Genomic DNA, 17,579 nt, shown 5'->3' with positions numbered 1-17,579 from the left:
TGATAAACACCTCACATGTCAGGGTATTGAGCATCTCCCCCACAGCTCTCTGTCCAGAGACATCCTCACAGGAGCACTTGTGGTTTTGCTCCATCCAAGAGGTGGAGTAGGGCCAGGAGTAGTTTTTTCCTTGCTCATGGCAGGTGTTAAGGTGCTGGGCAGATTAAAAGTGTGGCAGAAAGATAGTCCCAACCTTCATTCAAAGTACCCAACAAGGTCCTTAATCCCTACATGAATGATGCTATTAAATATAAGGAAGAAATAACCAGAAGTCAATTCCCACCTCCTCCTCCGAGTATGCTCTCTCTGTGCACAATTCTGTCCTTGGTGCACAACCATTCCACACCTGCCCTGTCTCATCAGATTCCTCTCCACACCTTTTCACACCGCCCCAAGCTTTTCACGCAGAGAACATTAGCAGCAGCAGCGGCACAGAGCTGTGCTGTACAGAATGACAGCTTGCAAGCAAACAGCACTGTTGTTCTCAAACAGTGGCAATGCGATAAGTCTGGTTCCTAGCAGGGATGGGCACAGGATCCCTTGTGTACTTCTCCGTCTGATAGGTGGGCAGTCCCTCCTTCGTGGAGATTTATGTAGTCACTCACTGCCATAGGCATGCTCATGGCAGCTCCCTTTCACTGCCTTCTTGTGGCAGAGCCATGGGGGCCTGCTGGGATCAAGACTTCAGGACACCACTATGTCTGGGAGATTGTGGTCCGAGGCCATTTTTGCTGGCTATAAGCATGGCCTCCGAAACCAGAGGGAGCACACTGCCCTTCTGAAAATTAACGGAGTTATGCCTGGGACAAGACTGAATTCTGCTTGGGAAAGAGATGGGCCTATGTATACAATGCTAAACACCACACTGTGACTCCTGGTGGCAAGCCCAACACAACGCGAGACAGCTGGGCGAAAGTAACGCGTGCCCATAGAAACAGTGGCTTGCTTCATGCTAAGTTCCAACCCAACCTTCTTGTCAAGACCAGGGGGCACAGAATCAGTGTGTTGCTGTGTCCATCTAGAATCTAAATTTTTACTGAAAATACAGTTCAGAATTTTACTTCTGGGGGAATTCTGTACCACTGCACATGCACAGAATTTATGTCCTCTGCAGATTTCTTTGCTTCCCCGCAGAAAAATGGCTTTCTGAAGGGGAAGCAAACGGAAGCCACAAGAGCGGTTGTGCGACCCTGCCCAGCAGTATGTTTTAGGTGCCCAGGGCAGCTGGCAGAGAAGTAAATCACTGTGGGGCAGGAGGCGGGACTGGGGAAGACCCGGCTGGTGGCTCCGACTTTGCGCTGGGCTCAACTGCTAGTCCCAGCTGCTCTGGGGGAGGACAGGACTTCCTCTTCCCCCGTACGGCATCTGGGGCTGGGTCAGACCCACCCCCAGATTTCTTTCCTGGCTGCAGGAAGCTCTGCAAACTGCCCCCCACCCCGCTTCCTGCACCCATTGCTCCTCAGCTGCAGGTGGGGGGGATTCCTGTAGAGGGAGCTGCTCCCCCATCCACCCACCGCCTGTGCATCCAGACCCCCTCATACCCAGACCCTCCCGCCGAGCCTCACCCTCCTGATAAGCCCCACTCCCCTTGCACCTGGACCACCCCAATGAGCCACGTGCACCTAGATCCCCACCCCACTGAGCCCCACTTCCCCAGCATCTGAACCCCCTACTGAGCCTCCCACCCAGACCGCCCTGCCGAGCTCTATCCCTCCCACACCCAGCCTCCCCCGCCACTGAGCCCCAACCACCTTCACCTGGACCCCCATGCAGAGGCCCATTACCATTACACCCAGAACCCCCTCAACAAGCCCCTGTGCATCCAGATCCCCCCCTGCACCCGGATTCCCCCTGAGCTGCCTGCACCCAGATTGCCCCACACAGAACCCTCTCAACCCACACCTGGATCCCCCCACATTAAGCCCCTCCACACTTGGATCCTGCCTTGCTGAGCCTGCCTGCCCATGGTGAGGGGCAGGGCCTTGGAGTGTTTCTGGGGCAGGCTGGGTCCTTGCGCTTTGTCAGGGATGGGTGCAGCCTCACCGCTGGGTCCGTGTCCTAGGTGGGGAGCTGCACAGTGAACTCCCACCTCTGTGCAGCCACTGGCCTGTGCTCTCCAGTGCCATGCTGGAGCCTCCATATTTATTTGACAAATAAAATCTGCAGAATTTTAAAATGTGTGCAGAATTTTAATTTTTTTGGTGCAGAATGGCCTCGGGGGTAGAATTTGTTGCAAAACACACAAAAAGCACAGCATTCCAGACGGAGTGTCTGGGCTCTGAGATGCTAAACTCTTTGGGGTGGGAAGTGTCTCTCTTTCTCTTTGGTCTTGGGCCGCACCCACCAGTGTTGACGCTAAACAAATAATAATGATAATGCTCTTTAAACATGTGGTTGTGCTGCATGCGTTATATGTGCCAGATGACTATCAGAGTTCCGTTACAGACTACTGTGATATGATTGACTAATGATGGAATCTCATAAAGGATTAACTGCTTTAATTAGCTTTTTAATAAGTGGTCCTAAATGTACTAAATGTATTATACAAGCTCTGGTTACAGAGAGACCTGTTCCAAGCCATGGCAGGGAGCCAGGTGCCAAAGCTCTGCTGTAAGCCCCGTTCCCTCTCTGGCCTTGGGGAGGTCACTGCCAAACGCATTCAATACAAGTCTCTGCCGAACTCTCTGACTTCAGTGAAATTACACCAGGGATTAATCAGGGACTCTGTGTCCTAGTACCGTAGTACTCTTATCATTATTTATTATCTGTGCATGGCGTCGCCACACAGACCATCATCAGGATCAGTGCCTCAGTTTGCTGGGTGCTGGTCAAACATATAATTATAAAGATAGTCTCTGCCCCAAGGAATTTACAGTCTACAATAAGGACAGCGTTTGACAGGTGAGTGTGTAACACAGGGAGAGTGTGTCTGGGGGGTGGGAGCAGCGTGTGTAGCAGAAATAGGGACACAGCGTTGCCTGTATTTAGCTATATGTATAATTTACAGTCTTCAATTTAAAATAATCATATGTACACAGACACCAGAATAAATGAACACAAGGTTTCAGTGGCTCTTCCAACAGGCCACCTGCCTACCTGTTACCCGTATCTAGCTAGCTGAGGCCATCACCGTAGAAATGGGACTTGAGAAGTGATTTGAAAGAGGGGGAATGAACTGAATTGGAGAGAGCATTCCAGGTATAAGGAGCAGCATGGGAGAAGGTGCTCAAAGAGGCAAGGGGCATTGGAGTCTGCTACGGTTGGCTGGGCAGAGGGGCCTGTTCATGATGTGGTAGGACAGGTGAGCAGATAAGTATAATGGGAACCCTGATTATGAGTGGGCCATACCACAACAGAAATAATAAATAGATGATTAAATAACTGGTCAGATTTTTGCAATGTCTGATCCTTGTTTTCCTACTGTTTGCTCTGTCATTATCATTGGTTATTGATTGCCTAGCGCCATATGGATATAAACAGGACTTTCAAAGAAAGACAGAGTCCTTACTCCAAAGAACGTAAAATCTAAGGGCTCAGTCCTGCAGACACTGCTGGAGGCGCCTGTCTTTAGTGCAAACTAACGAGGTTCTGCTGTCGTAAGGATTGAAAGTAGCCAAATTGTGGGCTGGTTATGAGTTGCTGCCCTCTGCAAACACAAGAGAAAGAACTTGGATGGTAGAATCCTGCAGAGGTGCCATGGTGAAATCAGGACTTTCAAAAGTGGCCTCTGATGTTTCGGGTGCCCATCTTGAGCCCGTTTAGCACCCTCATTCCCCCAGAAGTCAGTGGGACCCATGGGTGCTGAGCCCCTCTGGAAATCAGACCCCAGGTTAGGCTCCCCAAATCAAGTGTTATCCTTCATCTTCTTTGGCTTGAGGAGGACACTGTACCACTGCTGGAGAGGCAGCTACTCCAGGGGAGCTTTCTTCTCTTGTTTGTGCTCTTCAGCCAAACACCAGCCAGAGTGGACCATGGTTAGTGGGACAGATACAGCCCCATCCTGCATGTCTGTCTGTCCCAGCCTCAGGAGAACCAACGACCTGACAGCAAGCAACAGTCCTCCTGTTCGAGGTTCAGGTGCTGGCCCCTCACTAACTTCTCTGGTGCTTTGAGCCAATGCCTTGATGCTCTTCTGTCTCACCTGTTTGAGAATGTAAAATGTTAACCAGTTAACTGATAAGCATTAGTCTTACTAGTTAATCCGCTGTAACTGTTAACCCCCGCGCAGTCTGGAGCAGCCTCAGCCATGCCGGCTGGCCGGCCCTTTAATTAGTTAACCATTTAAACAAAATATTTTTAATCATTTAAACGATTAACTTTTAAAACAATATTTACATTCCTACTTCTGTTACTCCCATGTTACCTTAGGCCACTGGGGTTCCTCTCTTTGTTGGTGTATTTCACTGTCCTAGATGAAAATGTCCTGTTTTTGCCAGTGGATTGTTTTACCCTGAGAGAAGATAAAATCCCAGAAGAGCCGTTTCTCCCTGAGGGACCCCCCCACTTAAACCCTTTAACTCTCTTGTTTATTGGCAGGGCTCTGGGGCTTGGTGAATAACGCTGGAGTATCAGCCTTCGGAGAGGTGGAATTCACAAGCATGGACAAGTACAAGGAGGTGGCAGATGTCAACTTGTGGGGAACTGTCAGAGTGACCAAGGCTTTCCTGCCCCTTGTTCGCAGAGCTAAAGGTACAGATGGCCTCTGGCATGGCTGCAGTCAGAAGCTTTGCAAAGCAACAGGGAAAAGCCACTAAAAACATCTCACGTTCCACCTTCAATGACACCTATGCAAGCACAGCGAAGCCCCTGAGGCTGTACAGGCATGAGGGAGGGCAGGATTTGGCCTGTAATATGAGCACTTTGCAGCTCTGTAGCAAGTCACCTTGTGTAACTCCTGTCGCTGAGGGGACCCAAGCTATAGCGAGGACGGTAAATGAGGTTATAACAATATCTATGCTCAGAGCCATTTTAGACGCTTCCCGAACAGCCAGCCCAGCTAAACACGCCAGTGAGGTAATAGAGATGAGGAAATCTGAAGGCAGGCAGCAATAGGCCGATGCAAGCCCAGCCTCCTGCTCTGGGAAGGGAGAGACAGACACACAAGAGGGGACACTGAGATGTTTTTTCCAGATATCATTTATATTGTGTGCTGCTAAATATATCCCAGCTGCACTATAATAAGTAACTGCCCAGCCAAGATTATATGTTGTTATTCCTGTTCCGTTGTCATGACGAGGGTGCATACAGGCAGGGTGTGAACAATAGGGTAGGAACCAAGTGTGCCACTCTGCTCCATGTGGCTCTAACATTTCAAGCCCCAAAGCTTGGCCCCATAAAACTCCTTATGACTGCAATAGCTGAGAGGATTTTCAGGGTCAGTTCAGCGACCGTAGCAGAACCTGCGGCTGCAGGCTCCCCAGTGCACTGCCCCCTGCCCTAGGATGACATGCTAGAGGAGGGTTACTGTTCCTGCTCCCAGCCCTGCTGGAGTACAAACCACTTTACGCTGGCAGAGCACTGTGGTGAGGACAGCATGAGCTGTCCCTGGGGGATCAGAACATCTCCCCTTTCTCACAGCTGCAGCAGGGTCACAATCACAGCTCCCTCCCCTCCTGTTTAACAGGAAAGCTCCATCCCTCTCCCATCACTCCCTACACGCTCACCCGCCAGTTCCGGACACAGACCGCTATGTGAATGGCCTGCAGAGAAACCTCCCCTGCACTGGCATAGGGGCGGGGGGCAGGGGGAGAAGGCCACCCAGAGGGTCCTGGGGCTCCCAGCTTTGGGCCCCAAATGCTCCTGAGCCAGGCCTGTCTATACTACCCAGAAATGAGGATAATCTGCAGCTCTTTGGTGAGTTTATGGAACGGATGGAGTGGCCGTGGCCATTGGAAATCCCCATCCATGTGCCCACAACAAACATGGCTGCCTCAGCTTCTGCCCCTGCTCCTCCTTGGCTAATCCCCAGCTAGCAAATACAACGTGAGTACCAGTGGAATTATTCCTGGTGTGGCGGTGGAAAGGGGCAAGGTCTTCCAGGCACAGGGAGGAGGGGACGTAGATTGAGAAGATGACCGGTAATGAGATTAACCATATTTGTGTTGGGGACCCCTGACGACAGCGTGATTTCTGGACGTCAGTCAGCATCCAGGGCTGAGGGAGAGGATGTGTCAGTAGCATGAGGATGAAAGGAGGGTGCTTGCTGCCATGTCCTGACTGAAGAGCCCCTTGTCCTCCAGCACAGAGTTTATGTTGCCTGGAGATTATTCCCTGAACAGGTTATCCTGTCACCAGTCTATTCGGGCGTCCATCCTGCCCAGCCCAGAACAGAGGCTACCAATTTCCTTTTCCTGTCTCTGTCCATTCCAGGTCGTGTGGTGAACATCACCAGCATGTTAGGGCGGATGGCCAGCCCTTCCCGCTCCTCCTATTGCATTTCCAAGTTTGGCGTGGCAGCCTTCTCCGACTGCCTCCGGCAGGAAATGTACCGCTGGGGAATCCGCGTTATCCTCATTGAGCCCAGCAACTTTGTAGCTGCTACTGGCATTCTGACGCCTGAGATCATCGAAGCCCAAGCAAAGGAGCTGTGGAGAGGAGCCAACAAAACTGTCCAGGAAGACTATGGGAAACCCTATTTCACACGCCAGATAACCCTGATGAAGTCCTTCATTAACAGCGGCCTGAAGGACATGTCCCTCGTCCTGAACGACATCACGCTTGCGCTCACTTCCAAGTACCCTTACACCCGGTACAATCCCATGGAGGCCCACTGGTGGCTGAGGCTGCACATCGTCACTCACCTGCCCACTGCAGTTGCGGACTGGCTGTATATTTACTGAGCCACACCTTAAATAACTGGCCTGACAGCACCCACTCACTGTATGTATTCGGATCTTAAAACTCATCAGCGGTAGCTAGAGACGGGCGGGCTCTGGAACACCACGTCTCTCTGCACGAGGCAGTTTGGGCAGGATTGGGGCTTCGGTCCATGTCTGTGTTGTGGAACACTGAGGAAAGACTGGGTCTGGCCCCTTTCTAGTCCTCACTCCCTGCTGTTCCAAGGGCATGTTCCACTGGGCTGTGGAGGAGGCAGGGGAAGGGTTGTTACAATGGGACAAATCTGTTCCTGGTGTAATGAGGCTAGTGAGCTCCCCCGGGATGGATCTTGCCAAGGGCACCGGTGGTGGTGATGCTAGTAGATGTCTCAAATAAAAGAGCTAAAATGGGAAACAAAAGCAGCGTTTTCCATTAGATCAGAAATAGGTCAGTCACAGCTTCTCTGCTCCCCGTCCTCGTGATATTGCTGAGTCACACGGCTCCACAGCCGTCTCTAAGGAAAACAGCAGCATGACCTCTAAATGGCTTAATTATGCAGGCTCAGGCTAGGAAAAAACTAGATGGCTCCACACGTGCAAACTCTCAGTAGAGAGAGGCCGTCCTCTCCAGGCACCGTAACCAGGGAGCAGATGGAGCCGCTGCTAGAGCCAGGGCCCAGACATGGGCTGGGAGGGAGCACGTCTAAAGGGGGTTGGAACCGTCTCTGGCTCTCTCATTGGCTGCTGGAGCGACAGGCCCTAAGACCTGGGCTTAGCCAGCCCTAGAAATGACCCTTCGTGGGCAGACTTTCACCTCTGGAAGACAAACAGGCACTTGGCTTCTGGTCCAGTTTTGGAATAAAACCACATTGGGGCTGCCCCAGCAGCTGCTCCTGTCGCTCCACCCCCAGAGACACCAGTTGTTCCTACTGAGAATCTCCTGCCCAGATCCACTGCCCTGGGGAAGGGCCAGGCAGATTGTCATATCCCGTCCAGAGTTCATGGAGCCTGCCATACCTTGGCTCACTGGAGCCCATGGAGAAAGCCAGGCTGAGCCAGCCAGCAGCATGGAGATGTATGGGTTAATAACCCCTGTCAGGGGCTTGAGCATCTCAGCTGTGTGCCTGGCTGAGCAAAGCTCTCAGTGCAGCTGGGCCTCCTTAGTGCTCACTAGAGGGCTGGGCGAGGACCCTCAGAGGGAGAAGCAACCGTTTGCTGATCAGAAGTCAGGACAGGGCTCTCTGGAGCTGGGTGGTGCTTCCTGGGAGCTTGGCTGGCTGTTTGGTGTTGGGGTCGTTAACTCTGTGAAGGGCTGTAGCCAGGGACTGTGCCATTCAGGTCTGTTGATTAAACAAGAACCCCTGTAGGAAACAGCAGAGAGGGATTATTGTTGTTGCTTAATCCAGAGCGTCCTGTGAGCACTTCCTGGTCATGCAGCCTCCAGCCCTGCTGTTGTCCTGGACCCCCTCTGGGTTGAGAGGGAGGAGATGCCACGATCACTGGGTGCTCAATGCCCTGGGGAGAGTGAGTTGGGGCAGGGGAGGTTCTGTCCAGCTCCTAGTGGGTGGGTGTCCCCAGCACAAATAGCATCTTTGACCCTGCCTACCCTGCCTTCTCAACAACCCCCAGACACTCACACTGAATAAGAACCATCCCCACAGGAGACTGAAATGCCTGGATAGTCTGAGTACAAAGCCCTGAGTGGATGCTGCCAGGGGCATCATTTTTTTCCTTTTATTAATATTTCACAATGAAATGGCAATATGACAATAAGTGTCTCCTCAGAAACCTTCCTAGTATCTCTGCAGCTAATGAGAATAGATGTGTCTGGTGGCTCGGGGATGGGCCCTGTTGTTCGTAGTATTGGGGTGCTTTGTCTTTGCTAGTGCTGGAGTTGCTCAGCACCTCACCCCTTCTCTAAGGAGTGACTGTTTGTAAGACCACGATCTGACTCCCAGCACTGCTGGCAGGTTGGGGATCGATCATCCAACTTCAGCACAGGGATACAACACACGCCCCCTGCTGCTGCTGTTTGTTCTGTTTCAAACTGATATGAGAGAAAAACATACCAGTTTGTCGCTCATCCCGACCCTGCCCTCCTATGTGAGTTACAGCATTTTATAGGTCACAGACTGTACCTGTGGCTGGAGTCTGACTCCAGCTGTAAATGCTATTTGATGTCGCAAAACCTCTTGAGAGTAAGGGAGGCTTCACGTGGAGCTTGTGTGGAGAGGGCATGTGTTATAAATAAGGATTGGAAACGCTGGGCTGTAGGGGTATTTTCCATTGCAGATCACAAGTGTACAGAGAATGTCAGGGATGCAGGATGCCTGTTACTGGAAAAGATAAGATACCCTGGTGTTAAGCTACGGCACTGCACAGCTGCTGTCCTCCGTATCCTTTGTGTCACCTGCACTGTGAAATTCTGGGAACACTAAGTACCACTTGATTACACAGAAGGGAAAATAAAGGAGATTTATAGAGAACATGGTTTTCCCAATACTCGTATTTTTTGCATTTTCTCTTTTTTTCTCTGTGGGCTCTGTCATAGATCAGGGCGTCTCTGGTCCAGCACAGCAGTTGCTCTCAAGCTCCCAGCTCCTCAGCCGTCACCTCTCTTAGGTGGAGACCTGTGTCTCTCTCCCTACTGAGCGGCACAGCTCCCTGCCTCCACTGTGACTTCCCCAGCCGTCAGACTGCCTGAGCCCCCTGCTTTGCCTTCCCCTCAGAGGCTCTCAACAGCGTAATTATCCATAGGGGTAAGGTACTGCGCAGCCCTTTCTAAGCAAGGGCGTACTTGAGGTGAAAGCAGGACAAAGAAAACACTGAAAACAATAAAAGAACTACACGCATGCTGAAGAGCTTACTCGTGATCACCCCAGCACCGGCTCTGGTAGGAACCAGTCCTTTGAATCCCACACCGGGGTCTTCCTGTGGGGACAGGTTCAGAACAAGCACCTCCATGAGTCCCTTCACCCCTGCTCAGAAAGGAGTGGGGCCCCTCCCTTGGCTAGACCGGCCTGTCCAGGTGCTGGATCAGAAAGCAGGCCTTGAGTCACTTTAGATGCAGGCTATTAACCAACAAATAAAGGACCTTTGGATAATCTAGAGAATCCAGTTGGAACCAGTTCCGTGAGCCTTTTCAGGCAGTGTTGCCTGGCAGGAGTTGTTACAACGTGAGTGAATTTGCCCTCCACTGTTCTTAGTTCCTGGAGACCTGCAGACTCCCTCCCCTGTGGAATTACAGACAGCCCCTGGCCCACAATGACACACACATTTAACTCTATAAGGTTTGTCCATGATATTGCCTGGTCTATCACAGGCTTGATCCTGCAGCACTTACTTCCCTGAGTAGCCCCATTGGAGTAAAGGGACTCAGATAAGTAAGGGCTCCAGGACTGAGCTCTATGTGGCTTTTAAAATCGTAGGAGTTCATGTTCTGTCATTGAAACGGACCTGCCCTCTATGGTGCCAATAGGGAGGGAAGGATGAAGAGGTATGTAGCCTACACTCGTACCGGGGTACCACCCCCCCATGCACTGTACAAATGCTGCTGTACGCTAGCACCATCGAGGCTCTTGACAGACCCCCTAACGCATGGCTGCGAACACCAGAGCAGGTCAGCGTCCATCAGTCGAGGGCCGCGGTTCACAGGCTCCCCAGCCAATTCAGCTCATTATTGTTTGGTTTAGTGGTGTTACGGTTGCCCCTGATGGCCACATTCAAGATCTGGGCCCTATTGCGGTGGGTGCTATGCTGTGCAGATGTAAGGTCCCCAGCCCCACAGAGCTTAGGATCTGCAGAGGCAAGACAGACAAAATAAGGATTATTATCTCCATGTTATGGATAGAGGCAAAAGGGGTGGCTTTCTGAGTCTTTTATCCACATCCAGGCTGGGCTTGGGAATCATTTCTTGTTGGTGGAACGTGTTTAATTTTTGTGATAGCAAGCGCACGTTCTGCCCGGCCTCCCTGTCTCTGCTCGGGCTCTGATGGTGGGGATGTGGCTGATCACTAAGCGGCAGCTCCATCAGTGTGCAAGGAAGCTCAGCGACTCAAACAGCAGCTTTATGTTATATTTTCCATGGAGGGTTGCCAACTTTCTAATCACACAAAACCGAACACCCCTGCCCTGCCCCCTGCCCCTCCCCTTCTCCGAGGCCCCGCCCCCACTTGCTCCACCCCCCACCGTCACTCGCTCTTCCCCACACTCACTCATTTTCACTGGCTGGGGCAGGGGATTGGGGTGCAAGAGCGGGTATGGGCTCTGGGCTGGGGGTGCAGGCTTGGATGGGGCTGGGGATGAGGGATTTGGAGTGCGGGGCGGTGAGGGGGTGAGGGCTCTGGCTGGGGGTATGGGCTCTGGGGTGGGCCCGGGGATGAGGGGCAGGAGGTTGGGATGTGGGGGCCCAGCGGCGCTTACCATAGCTCTGAGGAAGTGGCCACCAGGTCCCTGCGGCCTCTAGGCGCATAGGTGACCAGGTGGCTCTGCGCGATGTGCTCTGCCTTCGTGTCCGCAGGCACCACCGCCCGCAACTCCCATTGGTTGCGGTTCCCAGCCAATGGGAGTTGCGGAGCCGGCACTGGGGGCAGGGGCAGTGCTCAGAGCCTCCCAGTCCCTGGCCATCCCAGCACCTAGGGGCCACAGGAACCTGGCGGTTGCTTTCCGGGAGCAGCACAGAGCAAGGGCAGGTAGGGAGAACATTTACTGGCACCGAAGACGACCAGGAGCACCCAAGACTCACTGCCGGACCGGAGCTGCCAGGGTAGCTTTTCGACCGGGCGTTCTGGTTGAAAACCGGATGCCTGGTAACCCTATTTCCATGGTGCAATTTTCTCAGAGCCAGAGCCATGCCGTTCAGGCTGACCAATGGTGCGTTTACAGCACTGCTCATTGGCTTAGCGTTCTGCAGACAATGACACGCACACAGAGCTGCCAGACCAGATAGAATTATCCCCTTTTCACAGATGGAGAATTGAAACTCAAAGTGTACGTGACTTGCCCAAGGTGGCAGCGGGTGCTGGTGTCACTGCCGGGATTAGAACTCAGGAACTTCTGGGTCCCCAGCCTGTCCTTGGACTGCTGCTGCATGCCTCTTCTCTGCCCCTTTAAGAACTCTCAGATGAGCTGTCAATCACCAGTATCACTTCCTGTTGGGGTGAAAGCTCTGTGCAGACAAACTCCCACCACTGAAAGGTGCAAACCTGCGGTTCTGGAATAGCAAGTATCAGATCAATACTTCTTTATTAACAAAGGCGGGAGTTACGTGAACTGTGAGCAGGCAGGGGACGGCCAAGCTGGCCCAAGTGCTCCTTTCCAGCGCTGGGTTCAGGATTCTGTTGGTTAGGGTTACCATATTTCAACAATCAAAAAAGAGGACGGGAGGAGCCCTGCCCTAGCCCCGCCCCCACCCTGCCCTGGCCCCGCCTCTGCCCCTTCCACTCCCTCCCCCCTCAGAATCCCCAATCCTCCCCATGCTCCTTGTCCCCTGACTGCCCCCTCCTGGGACCCCTGCCCCTAACTGCCCCCCAGGACTCCACCCCCTACCTAAGCCTCCCTGCCTCTTGTTCCCTGACTGCCCCCTCCTGAGACCCTCCCCCCATCCTAACTGGCCCCCTAGGATCCTACCCCCTACCTGTCCCCTGACTGCTCCAACCCTTATCCACACCCCCACCCCCAGACAGACCCTTGGGACTCCCACGCCCCATCCAACCACCCCCCACACTTGACAGACCCCCTCCCCAGAACTCCCAACACATCTAAACACCTCTGCTCCATGTCCCCTGACTGCTCCGATCCCTCTCCCCACTCCTGCTCCCTGACAGCCCCCCCCAGAACTCCCAACCCCCCCCCGCTCCTTGTCCCCTGACTGCCCCCTCCTGGGACCCCTGCTGCTAACTGCCCTCCAGAACCCCACCCCCTACCTAAGCCTCCCTGTTCCTTGTCCCCTGACTGCCCCCTCCTGAGACCCCCCCCACCCTAACTGCCCCCTCCTGAGACCCTACCTGTACCCTGACTGCCCAAAACCTTATCCACACCCCCACCCCCAGACAGCCCCCCCCGAACTCCTGACCCATCCAACCCTCCCCCTGCTCCCTGTCTCTTGACTGCCCCCTCCAGAACCCCCCTGCTCCTTCTCCGACCCCCTGCCTCCTTACCGTGCCGCTCAGAACAGCGTGTCGGGCTCCACGCCGAGCACATAGCCCAGTTCCCGCCCTCGCAGAGCGCTGCGGAGCAGCGCACTGGGCAGCGGAGGGGGAGCAGGGGCAGGAGCTCCAGACTGCTGGAGGCCCGATGCGAACGTCCGGCGATCTGCGAATGCGGGGAGTGGGAGGCGGGGAGAGAGGAGGGGAGTGATCTGAAGCTGCAAGGGAGAGGAGGGGGAAGCGGAAGAGGGGCTCTGGCTGCCGGAGCCCCGTGCGAGTGGCTCGATGCGGCTGGCTTCCCTTCGCATGCTCTGCATGGTGGGGAAATCCGGACATTTACAAATTCCCCCCGGACGCTATTTTTAACTCAGAAAAGCCAGACCTGTCTGGGAGAATCCGGACGAATGGGAACCCTACTGTTGGTAGTCACAGTATGCCATGAAGTTAAACTTTTGTTCTTGTTATGGGGGCTCATTGCTGAACCTCCTCATGTCCGGTGGCAGTGACTGATGGTTCTTTCTGAACATGGGAGTATGTAATAGTTATGAATGCAGACAGGCATGGGTGTGATAAGGAAGTTAAAAGCTACAATTAAATGGAAGTGACTTAAATTTAAAAAAAATAATCCAGATATCCTATCTCCTAGAACTGAAAGGGACCTTGAAAGGTCATTGAGTCCAGTCCCCTGCCTTCACTAGCAGGACCAAGTATTGATTTTGCCCCAGATCCCTAAGTGGCCCTGTTGAGGATTGAACTCACAACGCTGGGTTTAGCAGGCCAATGCTCAAACCACCAAGCTACCCCTCCCCTCCTTTTATTTAAATTAAAAATGGATTAAGATGAGGGGAGAGGTCCTACACTGAGCCAATTCCAGAGTTAGCCACATGCCATTGTGTTCACTTAACTTACACGTACAAATATCCCATTGTGTGCACCCAGTTTGCTCTTTTAGTGCACACATGAGCACTTGGACACATAACTGGTCCTGTGCACATGCAAACACCAGATCTGGGTGGGCTTACTGGGCACTTCCATGCATGACTAGGCATGTGCAAAGGTGTGCTTGCTGTTGGATGTGCTGCACTTTGAAAATCTGGCTCCATATCTTTACTTTTTAGAGTTCACCAGAAGGTGACTTGTTCTCCTTTGTCACCAACTGGAACCAGGCACCAAGCTGTGGAAGCCAAAAACTCCTTGTAGTTAGTATTGAATCTGCTCTTTATACTTCTTCTAGGTATCTGAGTAGCACAGGGGCTGGTATGTTTCTGATCTGAATCCCTAATGCTACTTCTTGGAATTAAAAGGAGTTTTGCAATTTTCACACACTTTGTAATGAAAAAGTGAAATACGAATAGAAGGGTCAGATCTGGAGAACTGGACAGAGGAAAGCAGGACAGAAAAATAATGGGAAAACAGTGGGTTATGATAGCAATAGCATGAGAACAGTAGTGGCTGTTATATGATCAACTGTAGGTAACATAAAGACACTAAAGCAGTGGTTCTCAACCGATCCGAGCTCTTCCAAGGGGTACATCAACTCATCTCAATATTTACCTTGTTTTACAACAGGCCACATAAAAAGCACTAGTGAAGTCAGTACAAACTAAAACTTCATACAGACAATGGCGTGTTTATGCTGCTCTATTCACTATACACTAAAATGTAAGTACAATATTTATATTCCAATTCATTTATTTTATAATGATATGGTAAAAATGAGAAAGTCAGCAATTTTTCAGTAATAGCATGCGGTAACACTTTTGTATTTTTATGTCTGATTTTGTAAGTTTTTAAGTGAGTTGAAACTTGTGGGTACACAAGACAAATCAGGCTCTGGAAAGGTTGAGAACCCCTGCACTAAAGAGACCCCTGCAGTTGCAAACATGGAAGCTCACCGGATATAGACAATCTGTTGAAGGTTAATGGAAAATGAAGGAATTACAGCAGCTGGCCATTTGTTTTAGTCTCTGGTTACTAAATGCAAACATAGTATAAAAGAGAATTTGTTCCTAACCAGCTTGAATCACTGCAGCTGTAAAGATACAGGCTCTTGTGACTATTTGCACCGTGAAACTTTTCATACCAGATCAGAAAATACTTAACCAACTGCAGAGAAATGAGAGTTTAAAGCAGGTGGGTAGAGCTGACTGGCCTTTCGTCAGCTCCTAAGCCAGAGCAGTTTAGTTAGTCTTGCCCTGTTCTGCAAATAAATCAGTGACTTCCCTGTTAGGCTGCAATCCGAATTTTTTAATCCACCTTGGTTTGTTAAGGAAATTTGAGAGCTATTTACACAGCTGCAATTTATCTATGTTCTTTCCCAATTTTTAATCAGAGTGGGTGAGAAGAAAGTGACTTCCGCAGAAATCTCTTGCAGACAGAGGGCAAAAATCCCTGAAATGAGTCGGAGAAACTAAGTTTTTTTTGGATGAGGCAGAAAACTGAGGTCATGGTGACCTGTGGTTATTAGAGCCCATGAAACATCTTGCAAGCAGAGGTGAGTTGGCCAAGTGTCTTGGCCAAATTCCAGTTGTGTAGTTGCTGGCTATCTGCACTCCCCTGCTATTTTCAGCTGGATGCTGGATACTTCTGAGCTGTTGTGGTATTATCATTTCCTAAATGCACTCCCTCAACTGTTGTACAGGAAAAATGCTGTTTCACTTCAAGAAGTGGTTCCTCTTTGTGGTGGAGCATTTGCTGATACTCATTAGCTTGTGCATCCCGATTTCCCCACACACACACACGAGTCACATCATGGCAGTCTCTGAGCAAGCTCTGTTAGCAGGGCACATTTTTCTCCCAGGGGTTGCTGTAGCCCCAAGGCACAGTGACCAACCCACTCCTGCTGTCGGTCTGGCAGCACTTGTCTTTCCTTAGTTTGTCAGGACGAGTATTTTTTTAAATGATGTAACTCATCATAATTTCAAAATGGGTTAATTTGGCTAATGGACCGGGTCAATGGCACATTGAAACGGGTCATGGTGGGCAGCTGCGGTGGCGCCGAGCTTTGCCCCATGCACACACTCTAACTATTTAAGGCGTCCCGCGTCAGTCTGAGCCTGATCATGCGTCTGTGCTGTGTAACGCTCCTGGTCTAGCACACATAGGGTGACCAGATGTCCCGATAAAATCGGGACTGTCCCGATATTTAACCCTTTGTTCCGTGTCCCGATCAATGTACGATCGGGATGCCATTTGTCCTGATATTCAGGTAAGAAGGCGAGCGGGAGGGAGGCGCCGATTCCGTGGGTGCTTCAGTGTTGGAGCACTCACGGGGAAAAATGGCAGCCAAGCTCCCCCCTTCTCTCCTCCTTCTCCCCCCCAGCGCACCGCGTCCCCGCTCCTGCCCCCCTCCAGCGCTTCCTGCTGCCTAACAGTTGTTTGGCGGCGCTTAGCACTTTCTGGGAGGGAGGGGGAGGAGCAGGGATGTGGCGCGCTCAGGGGAGGAGGTGGACAAGAGGCAGGGGCGGGGACTTGGGGGAAGGAGGTGGAATGAGAGCAGAGTGAGGGCAGATGCTTGGGTGGGAAGAGGCGGGGGGTGGGCGAGCACTCACTCAGCAGAGGGGAAGTTGGCGCCGTAGGGGTGAGTGACAGGCGGGGGGTGAAGAAGCGAGTGGCGGGTGGGGATGGTGAAGAGGTGAGTGAGCGAGCGGCCGGCGGGTAGGCGTGAGGAGGCGAGCAGTGGGTGGGGGACTGAGGAGGGACGCAGGAAGCCATCAGGGGGATGGGGGATGAGGAAGGGCATGGTGGGGAGCGGCGAGCGGGGAGGGGGGGGACCTGGGACAGAGCCTGGAGGAGCAGGGGTGGACTGTGGGCGGGGCTCATGGCACCCCAATGTGTCCCGATATTTTAGTGTTGTGATCTGGTCACCCTAAGCACACATCAAAGGCACTTTCTGCAGCAGCCACAGCAGCACACGTGGAGGCCAATTGTGTCCTCCAGCAGTGAACGAACCTACCGCTGGGAGCAGGATGGGGCCCTTGGGAGGAAACATTGTCTCTTACCCTCCCCGCAGAGCATCTGTGCTGCTTTAGGGCCTGACTCCTCATTGGAGCAAGGGCTGCAGGGGTGGGCCCTGGTTTTTCTATCTAGCAGTAACACAGAGGGGACCAGGTGAAGGAAAATTCCTTGAGGTTTCCTTGCAGAGTTCCTGCCAAACCCTGCTGCTGGGGGGTTTTGACCTCAAACCTTACAGATCTCCTAGGCTGCAGGAAAGCACAGGGCTAGCTATGCAGAGGCCCCTTGCCTCCCTTCTGGCTGTGGGGTCCCACTAGGCCCAGGTAGCGCAGCCCTGAAGGAGCTGGGCTGCCAGAGATTCCCCATGGTCCGTCTTAGCTGCCCAGTGCCCAGGGGCCCAGAGAACCAGATTAACTTTTCCAGGTAGTGCATGTAGAGTTCTAGGGAGGACTAATGCACATCCCCTGCCCCCCTGTAGCAGGGTGGTTACCCCGCTCCTGCCCTGAAGGGCTTAAAACAGCCCTGGGAGAGGGCTGGGGCAGGGAAAACAGCTAATTTAAAGTTAAAGAAGTATGGGCTGGATGAATGGACTGTAAGGTGGATAGAAAGCTGGCTAGATCATCGGGCTCAACGGGTAGTGATCAATGGCTCCATGTCTATTTGG

General features: G+C 52.3%; 2 protein-coding genes and 1 pseudogene across 4 annotated transcripts in view; all 3 read left to right on the top strand.

The window, feature by feature from the left end:
- LOC128842918 (D-beta-hydroxybutyrate dehydrogenase, mitochondrial-like) overlaps nt 1-9,301 on the top strand; it is a 38,005-nt gene extending 28,704 nt beyond the window's left edge. For both annotated transcript variants that reach the window (XM_054039248.1, XM_054039249.1), the window contains exons 4-5: nt 4,537-4,689; nt 6,370-9,301. In XM_054039248.1, coding sequence (XP_053895223.1) covers nt 4,537-4,689; nt 6,370-6,839 — 623 coding nt within the window. In that variant the 3' untranslated portion in view covers nt 6,840-9,301. The remainder of the gene's footprint in view (nt 1-4,536; nt 4,690-6,369) is intronic.
- On the top strand, nt 61-1,717 carry LOC128842919 (60S ribosomal protein L35a-like; annotated as a pseudogene).
- A 4,410-nt stretch (nt 9,302-13,711) lies between the features above and the next one.
- The window catches only part of LOC128843749 (very long-chain specific acyl-CoA dehydrogenase, mitochondrial-like), a 50,558-nt gene continuing 46,690 nt past the window's right edge, over nt 13,712-17,579 (top strand). Inside the window, exons 1-3 of one of the 2 annotated variants that reach the window (XM_054040842.1) lie at nt 13,712-14,160; nt 14,531-14,623; nt 15,294-15,455. The gene's annotated coding sequence lies outside the window, so the exon portion shown is untranslated. Of the gene's footprint in view, nt 14,161-14,191; nt 14,624-15,293; nt 15,456-17,579 lie in introns of those variants that run through there. The other variant, XM_054040844.1, reaches the window with a different exon arrangement.

Source organism: Malaclemys terrapin, chromosome 9 (assembly GCF_027887155.1).
Source record: "Malaclemys terrapin pileata isolate rMalTer1 chromosome 9, rMalTer1.hap1, whole genome shotgun sequence".
Taxonomy (NCBI): domain Eukaryota; kingdom Metazoa; phylum Chordata; order Testudines; family Emydidae; genus Malaclemys; species Malaclemys terrapin.
The sequence above is the reverse complement of the archived record's forward strand: the minus strand, read 5'-3'. Positions and strand labels throughout refer to the sequence as shown.